The 8,926-nt window shown below is 32.5% G+C and overlaps 1 protein-coding gene across 3 annotated transcripts; it reads right to left on the bottom strand.

The window, feature by feature from the left end:
- Nucleotides 1–4: 4 nt before the first annotated feature.
- LOC117238856 (protein shuttle craft) lies at nucleotides 5–8,865 on the bottom strand. Of its 3 annotated transcripts, XR_004494278.1 has the most exons (12): nucleotides 6,801–8,501; nucleotides 6,545–6,718; nucleotides 6,033–6,422; nucleotides 5,679–5,960; nucleotides 5,303–5,593; nucleotides 4,659–5,122; nucleotides 3,995–4,525; nucleotides 3,809–3,915; nucleotides 3,495–3,624; nucleotides 1,411–1,593; nucleotides 399–540; nucleotides 5–238 (listed from the first exon to the last, which is right to left on the bottom strand). XR_004494278.1 is itself a non-coding variant. In XM_033504068.1 (11 exons), exons 2-10 carry the CDS (start codon nucleotides 8,302–8,304, stop codon nucleotides 3,522–3,524), a joined length of 3,846 nt encoding a protein of 1,281 aa, XP_033359959.1. In that variant the 5' UTR covers nucleotides 8,305–8,344; nucleotides 8,820–8,865; the 3' UTR covers nucleotides 676–1,593; nucleotides 3,495–3,521. The 3 variants fall into 3 exon arrangements, 2 of the variants coding, with proteins under 2 accessions (XP_033359959.1, XP_033359958.1); XM_033504068.1 differs by lacking the exons at nucleotides 5–238; nucleotides 399–540 and adding an exon at nucleotides 8,820–8,865 and having other exon boundaries at nucleotides 676–1,593; nucleotides 6,801–8,344; XM_033504067.1 differs by lacking the exons at nucleotides 5–238; nucleotides 399–540 and adding an exon at nucleotides 8,820–8,854 and having other exon boundaries at nucleotides 676–1,593; nucleotides 6,801–8,411.
- Between the last annotated feature and the right edge of the window lie 61 nt (nucleotides 8,866–8,926).

Raw genomic sequence — 8,926 nt, 5'->3', positions numbered from 1 at the left:
GAACCTGGTTGTTCTCGGACTAGTGCTGCACCATGCGGTCAAATGCCGAGTTTAAATTGACATTGGCATACACACGAACCTATAAAATTAGCGAACCGTCCTGTTAGTTCGTGTGGCAACCTATTCGCGACCACGATCGCGGAATTCGAAAAATCCATGGCCAAAGCCATACACAGGAGACAATGGCATACTCCATCCGCGGCCAGCATTCACCGTCGATTTGCTCAAATGAAATTCCCTGAAACAGGTTGAACATGCGAAAACGCGCCTACGTAACGACTCGTCCAAATAACTGACTCTCTGGATTATTGAAATTCCATTACGAAACAGACAAATTGACAGTGAATGGGAAATTTATTTAACTTATTGAATAAAAATTAAATATTAATGCAAACAACCTTAGGCAACAATCCTTTCGTCGAAGCACGTTTTCGAAAATGCGAAAGCAGCGTTGAAAACTTGGAAGCTTCGATTCCAAATTCTAATTTCGCGTATAACTTTTCCTGAACTGAATTTACAACTATCAACAGCTACCGTGCTCTAGAAAATATAAAAAAATGTCATTACGCAGCAAACACCGATTCTAGCGTATTGCGCATTGCGCGCGGTCAAAAATATGTTCCGAAGAAAAGTTGTATTAGCAGGGAACGATAGGGGCAAGGTTTTCGAAATGTATACACTATATACCGATTATTATTCGTTTCTCACCAACAAACAGCTGTTACATATACATATTAAGAAAATGGGATATACGTGTAATATTTCAAACACCGTTTATGTATTGCAATGTATATTTTCTAATATATCTGCCAATCTTTATTAATGTTTTAAAATATAATATCATTTCATTAGGATAAATTCAATTCTGAATGTTCGTTATCGGAGTGTGAATTATGCTATTTGCTAATATATTATGTTGCACCGTATAAAGATTCGACGATGCTTCTAATAAATTAAACTTCCTTACATAAACATGTCCGAAGTGATTAGTGATTAGAGTGTATATTTAATATTGCACAGAAACCTATTTCAACGTGTCTTGTTCAGACCCTTTAATATACCGATAATAAATAATAATAAACCGATTTTCTCATTCGAATACATTAAAATATAATAATTTTGCAGCAAATTGTTTTCTAATAACAATCAAATGATTCGTATAATTTTCTGTATATTGATATAAAAACATTAATCACTTAATAAGTATATCCGTCTAATCTATATACCCGAAACAGTTTCAAAATTTGATTTCTTTAAGGTTTTTCTTTCGTCTTAATATTTTCAACAAATTATGCAACTATTTATAAAATAATGTCATTATATACCAATCGTAAGTTATATAGCAGCAATTACGTAGCAAATATCGATCATCATTGATTCAATAAAAAGAGAAAATAATCGTCTACGTACGTCTGCTTTGTTCTAATACCTCGATCGTTACTAAATCTGCACGAGAAATCAACGACTCGATTATTAATAATCATCTGTAGCGTCCATTTCGTATCAGTTCGAATTATCGATTATTAATCGCCTATGGCATCTGTGGCGATGTGATGAACCTCTATCCTTTCAGTCACGTGACCAGCCAATAATCTGCACAAAAGAAAAACGACAATTTCAAATAAATGTATGACAAAATCAGTAATTAACAATAACAGAACAAATTATAACGAGATAAAGCGACGATAAAATCCAGTCTCCCTCAAAGGTCGGTAATGCGAATTATAGATAATTTCAACCATCAGAAATACAGTCAAGAATAAATGTATAATAAACCAATAATTTAAAGCAATGAAACTAATTATAGCGAAATAAAGTAATAATAGAACCCAAACTCTATCTGAAAGACCGGTAATACGATGACTGTAACCTCGTCAAATACGTAGACAACGATGAAAGTAAAAGAAAATTTCGTTAGACTACTTAATTCTACTAAGATTGATAAGTGATTAAAAATAAAATCAATAAGTAATTAAATACGAACGTACTATTTGAATGAAGCAGATAGAAGTGTAGAAATGTTGGTAAACTTGAAATGAAAGTGCCAATAATGACAGGGTAACGCTCGACGGGACGAATTTTCGCTCCACGATTGTCAAGAGTACAACGTCACACTCCACGGTATGTTTCTCCGAGAAACTACGACTTTCCAATATTTCGCACCAATAGGCGCGCTCGATTTGACTTTGACAATATTCTGCACCAATAGGCACCCTCGATTTCACACCGCAATACATTGCGCCAATAGGAGCGCTCAATTTTCATATATATGGGCCCTATTGGCCAGGATTGTGACGAACTTCGGATCTATACTGCGCCAAGTTCAGGCCAAAGAAGCACACCGCACCAACTTCAAGTTAAAGAGGTAACCTACTTTATCAGACGACGAAGGGAACTATATTATCGATGTAACCATATTATGTATACATATATTATCAATGACAACATCATGGACTAAAGATAAGATAGACCTCTCGTGCAATGTAAAAAACAGTGTCCTACGAGCCAGTGGGCTGCGTCACAGACGAAATATACCACGAGACAAATCACTTTATGAACCTTAGTGGCCCAACGTGACTGCTATACCAACTAAGAAATTCGACACGTTACTGATTTTAACGTCCTCTGTTTATACATGACGGCCACTTGTGATGAGCTATTTACAGATTATTCACGATCAAAATAAAATTCTTGTCATCGATAATGATTACCGGTAGTAAAGAAAATCTTAATCATTTATAATGATTATTTGAAACCAAAACTTTTTAATCCAAGACATTAACTCTTATACCATATAGTAACTTTAAAAATTTGTCTTATAACAGTTGTGACGTGTGGCACTAATAAATTAAACTTAAAAGTTAGAAAATTCTGCTCTGAAGTCGGAAATTTTGCATTCTTTTATTCTACCATTGAAACGATTGAACATAATTAAATATCATTTATGTACAATTCAAACGCAAGTATCTGAAGATTAAGTGATGGAAACGGTATTAAGGTAGCTATTAAGGTCATTGAATTTGTTTTTTCGTGCTCTATAAGGATATGGAAAAATAAATATATACAGTTCTATTTAAAAGAAAAAAAAAAACTGGTGATGTCCACCACTTGTAATCTTGTAAGAAAAATGACCATGAAATAGAGCTGTTTTCACCGTTGCATGTGGCCCATTTATCTAGGTCACTCTACATATATGTATACATATATTATGGTAGCGTGCGTGCGTGCGTGCGTGCGCGCGCGCGTGCGCGTGTGTGTGTATATGTGTATATGTGTATATGTGTATATGTGTATATGTGTATATGTGTATATGTGTATATGTGTATATGTGTATATGTGTATATGTGTATATGTGTATATGTGTATATGTGTATATGTGTATATGTGTATATGTGTTACAAAGAATAAATATTATTAAAATATTTAGTTAATCCATTATATTTAACAGCATTTTTTCTAATTATGATATTAATTTCATCGCTTATATTACTTACACTTTATGTAATACGGAGATAGTAATCTTAACCCTTATAATCAAAATAATCTATTTCTGGTTCTGATGTTTTTATGCTTAATGTTGTCTCTGGCTTTTGAATCTTTTTCGCAGGCAGTGATAATATTGTCCTAAAAAGAACAAATGGATAATTTGAAATTAATATTTGGTTGACAATTAAGTAATTGCGGATTTTGTCATTAAGTGGTATTGACAAAATCCGCAATCACTTAGTTGCCAACTCGATATACAAACCCATTGTTAATTTATTAAAATTACCTGACAGATTTTGAAAATTTACTTAATTTTACTTACTTCACGGATCCATCAGCTTTTGTAGTATTTAACATTGGACCTGGAACTTTTCTCTGACCATTTTCCCGTTGTACAATCTCTAATAAACTATAACTAGGTAACCAACACTGTAATAAATTTCAACGTAATACCAGAAAATTAAATTATAAGTTCAATTCTGCTAGTTAGACGTAAAATATGCATTACCTTATCTTTTACAGCAGTCGCAACAACATTTCTTTTTGGCTCCTGATCATACGCCTGGCTTTCACAACCAAAATGTTCACAAGACTCGTGAATAAAATGACGTTTATCTTTGTTCATGCTATCAAAGGAATAACTGCGTGATTTTTGTTTAGAGGTTTTTGCTAATTGAACCAACTCGGTTAATTTGTCATGAACCATCTGACAAAAATGAGGATCCTTTTTAGCCCACTGTTTCATAAAATCACTGTATCTAGGCATTAATTTTCCACTTAAATCTGGATTTACAATTTGCAAACCCAACGCCAATCTTCTATTCCGTTCTATTATTTTACATTCATCATTGCATTCTAAAGTTTTTAACTGATTCTGCTTCTTTGCTCCTTGACCAAATACTTCTTCCAAATTAATAGAATGACCTAATTGCATATCAGCCATTTTACTAGCTAATATGCTACTTGCTATTCTCTGATATTCTTTAGAATTTTCGGCGCAAACACGCGACATAGTCCTATGCCCACACTGACACGTCACCTACGTATAAAGAGATTTTTATTAGTAATTTAGAAAGCCAATATATTAATACAAACTTTAAACTTAATTATACAGACATCTTATGTATCATCAAGCCGTGAATGTCATTTTGAAAACATATTTAATCAATTACCTTAACCATCTCCTTGCAAGGTGTGTCTGGACATTTACCCTCGTGACACGGAGCAGCACAGATGTGTCCACACAGTTCCCTTTGAACGGTACAAGGCTGAGAACATTGTTGTCCTGGTTTTTCACATGGTCCAGAATGACAAATAGTAATGCATTTATGTCGGCCACAGGATATGGGCTTGTTACATGACAAACCACATGAAATTTCGTTAACATAGCATGGTACAGCTTTTCGTAACTCATGTTTGCCATGACACCATCTTTGAGTAAGAACAGTACAAGGCGGACAGTTTAATTCACTATGACAATTATGTAATATTTCGTGGCCACAAGAGTGCTGTCGAGAGCAAGGTCTGTCACATGTAGGTCTTCTTGTCCCGCAAGGAACAGGAGGATATATCACAGAAGCCCCGCATTCACAATATAATTCATCAAAACTACTTCGCCAACAAGGTTGACACCTTCCTATTTTAATATAATGTTTTATATTAATCTATTAATTTCGTTGACTCTTTTTCTTTTTTTGGTACAAATCTTAGTTTCTTTTACTCTTTATCGTACAGTATAATTTTTATGATTTTTACTTAATATTTGCGATTTAATTTCAAAATTAACATTAATATTATCATTAACATAATTTAATACCTTTATGACAGCTTTGTTCACATTTATGCCTCCCGCAGCTTAAAGTTTTAGAACATATTAATGGACAAATATGTTCTATCTCTATGCAACACAGTTGGTTACATTTGTGCTTCCCACAAGACCTTTTTTTTATACATCTCTTTTCACACCGTGCATCATCAGCTTTTGATATCAAATCTTTACAAGCTATTTCCCTATCCATGTTTCCGCAGCGGCATCTAACATTGGTAATTAAGTCACAAACAGGACAATCCCCTACATGACACTTCACTTTACACTTATGAGGATTATCTGCAGACAATATATTATATCATAAATTTTTACTGTATTTTATCAAAAATCCCAATTCACATTCAATTTGAGATGAAACACTCACTAGGCTGCCCGCATTTCAAATTTTTCAAACATATTTTGTCACAGACTGGGATTGAATCTAAGCAAGTCTGTCTCTTATCTATTAATGGTGTTTGCCCACAGCAACAAGTTGTAATTTTGTCAGGAGTTAAAGAACAGGATTCGCAAGCGTCCGCATGACACAATTTTGTACAAGTGTGATTACCACATTCTAACAATTTACCGCAAATAGTTCCACAAGAATATGTGAACGAAATATTACTCTGGCAAGTTATTTCTTTTGTACTTTTGCCACAATAACACTCTGAAAGTAAATATGCTATCAGAATGAAATTTAATACTTTAATTTACATTATGTCATATTTAAATTACATACTTTGCGTTATTGTTTCTTCACAATTTGCACATTCTCCATGATGACATTTACTTTGACATTTATGCCTGCCACATTTTAAATTTTTGCCACATATAGACTCGCACAGCAATAATTTCTGAGTGCTACACTGTACTGTTTGCTGAGTTTTACCACAGCCACAATATTTTGTTACCATTGCTGTACATTGTGGACAAGATCCAGGATGGCATAGAAGAGTGCACTTATGTGGACAACTATTTTTGGATAATGTTCTAGCGCAAATTTCACCACAAGAATGTGCAACATCTCTACGATTCCATTCAGGTACTCTTGTTTTGCCACAAAAGCAAAAGTAATCTTCAGGTATTACTAAGTTAACATTTTGACATGCTGGACATCTCCAGCCATTTTCTATATAAATAGTATATAAAGAATTATTGTAGTATGGTATATAGTATATAGGAATTATTAGTATACAATTTAATAACTTCTAATAAAAAAATTATCCGGCTTATAACTCTAATTATATTTACCAGATTGTGATGACTTTGCCCATTTTTTAATACATTTCAGATGCAACACATGATAGCAGTTAGAACATGACCAAACATAATCATTCTGTTTAATATATTCACAACATACTAAACATTCTAATTGTCCTCTATTCAACTGTTCTGCTAGTCTTTCTCTTTGACTTGCATCATCATCTGCACAATAAAATTATAAAACTGCATTATTATCATGTTAAAAATACAACATAGCATAGGAAATACCAACTTACATACGTACCAACTGGTGACTTCCTATTTTGTCCCCGTTTCTGAATATTATTTCTTTCGCTAATTTCCCTTTTATTTCTCCAATGTTCATTTCCTTTCTCTTTATTTTCAGATACATAATATTTACCTTTATCTTTCTCTTTAAAGATTTCTAGTTTAGCTTCCTTATGATGTTCTTTAAATCCATTATATCCTTGATAGTTGTGCCTTTTCTCTTTTATCTCTTTTGCTTCTAATCCAGTTCTCTCGTTAAAACATTCTTTATATTCGCTACATTCTCCATTACTGCACATTTCATTTCTTATTTTAATTTTATCTTCTTTATTATAATTTTCTCTACCATATCCTGGATAGTGATGTCGCTTTTCTTTGTAAAAATTTCCTTCCCTGTTATATCTATCACTATACTGATATTTCCTTAAATTTCTATGATTATTGTAGGTCTGTTTGAAACCAGGATTATAGTAAGTAAATTCCTTCGTCGAATTTTTGGGCTGCTGTATGCTATCACCTTGTACGACATTATTATCACCAATAATAGTTCTTTTATCATTAATCTCATTCGACAAATTTTTATTTTTATTTGAACATACATTCATACTTAATGATGATTCTTCTTTATTCAAATTTATTACAGGATCCTTTTTATTATTACAAGTAGCACTATTAGTCATTGAACATTGATCCAATGCATTTTCATTTATAACTTTTGAATTTACTTGTGATTTTCCTGCATAATACTTATTAGTAAAGTATTTATTACCTTGAAGTTTATGAGAAGTTTTGACATGCTGTTGATAGGAATTTGTATATGCATTTTTTTTGTAACACTGATCTTGATGTCTTTCTTTGTGCTTATAATTAGAACATTTTTTGTTGTTATATTTACCTTCATGCCTACTCTCATTGCAAAAGAAGTATTTATCTGATATCTTGCCGTTATCCGTGACACGATAATTTGCATCATTAGTAGATTTTGTATTCTCTAACTCTTTATTTTTACTTCTATCACCATATCCTCTATTATTTGGCACAAACTCTTCAGCCATGACATGTAATTTTGAGTGATTGACTATGCTGCCTGAAGATTCCGTAATTCTCTTTGTAGAGGCATATTTATCTTCGTTCTTCATTACATTGCTATCATATTTCCAAGAGTCATCAGATACGTAGCCTTGTTGAGATTTGACAACATTTGGAAAGTACTCCTCACTATTTAATACTTGTGTATTTCCTACTGGGTTTATTACATGCCCATGATAATTATTGGTTGTAGTCAACAAACTTGGCATAACATTGGTGTTCGAATGATAGAAAGCATTCGGACTATTCTGTTCAAATATAGGTTCATTTTGTACGTAGAACTCACGACTAGGTTGCAAATAATCGTTATTTATATTATCAGAAAATAATGTCCAATTTCCTGTTGCAGGCCCAGGTATGCTTTGATCAGAATACATTTGACAATAATTTTGGTCATCTGGCCCTGAATAAGAACCATCCCAAGTAGCCATAATTCTTGCAACTTTACTTTCTTCGTTATAATTTGTTATAGTAACAAGAACACAATTATATTTATAAGTCCCTTCCAATATTACGCTGAGCTGATGTACAATTAAACCTAAAATATGGTTAACGCAATCTTTTTAGAAATCTTTTAACGCAATACCAAATTTTCGTAATATACACCGCTGTATGTCTTTATTTAAAATTTTTAAACATAAGTATATTAAATACTCGTTGTGGAGAAAATAAGATAAGATACGATTGATATTGCAATACAAAACCGAAACAGTACGAAGATCCTTTTAAGTAAGTATGTAAGTACTTACTCGTGACTTATCAAGCATGAATCATGTAATCAAAACACGCTATCAAATTTTCATTGGAATAGTACATTTGAACAATTATTTGAAATTGTAATTGAAATAAAATTTAGAAGATATCTCGAATATTTTATAACAGAAATAATGTAGTTTGTATCATATATATCATCTAATATAAGATAAAGATTGATCGTCGTACTTACAAGAAGAAAGCTTTAGAACCTTCTTGGATGTTGAATGAAAGAGAGGATTAATTTCTATTTGTGAAATAGATGGCACTATGTTCAATTTAATTTCACTTTATTTCCTA

The sequence above is a fragment of the Bombus vosnesenskii genome, unplaced genomic scaffold (assembly GCF_011952255.1).
Source record: "Bombus vosnesenskii isolate JDL3184/JDL3185 unplaced genomic scaffold, Bvos_JDL3184-5_v1.1 scf7180000013644, whole genome shotgun sequence".
Lineage (NCBI taxonomy): Eukaryota > Metazoa > Arthropoda > Insecta > Hymenoptera > Apidae > Bombus > Bombus vosnesenskii.
Note: the sequence above shows the minus strand (reverse complement) of the source record. Positions and strands in the feature narration are given on the sequence as shown.

Coding starts and splice junctions, on each gene's coding strand:
- LOC117238856 (XM_033504068.1), bottom strand. CDS start 8,304: ATGGCTACTTGGGATGGTTCTTATTCAGGGCCAGATGACCAAAATTAT. Junction 5,123..5,302: donor TGAACAAAGCTGTCATAAAG/GTATTAAATTAT, acceptor ATATTAAAATAG/GAAGGTGTCAACCTTGTTGG. Junction 4,526..4,658: donor CTTGCAAGGAGATGGTTAAG/GTAATTGATTAA, acceptor CTTTATACGTAG/GTGACGTGTCAGTGTGGGCA.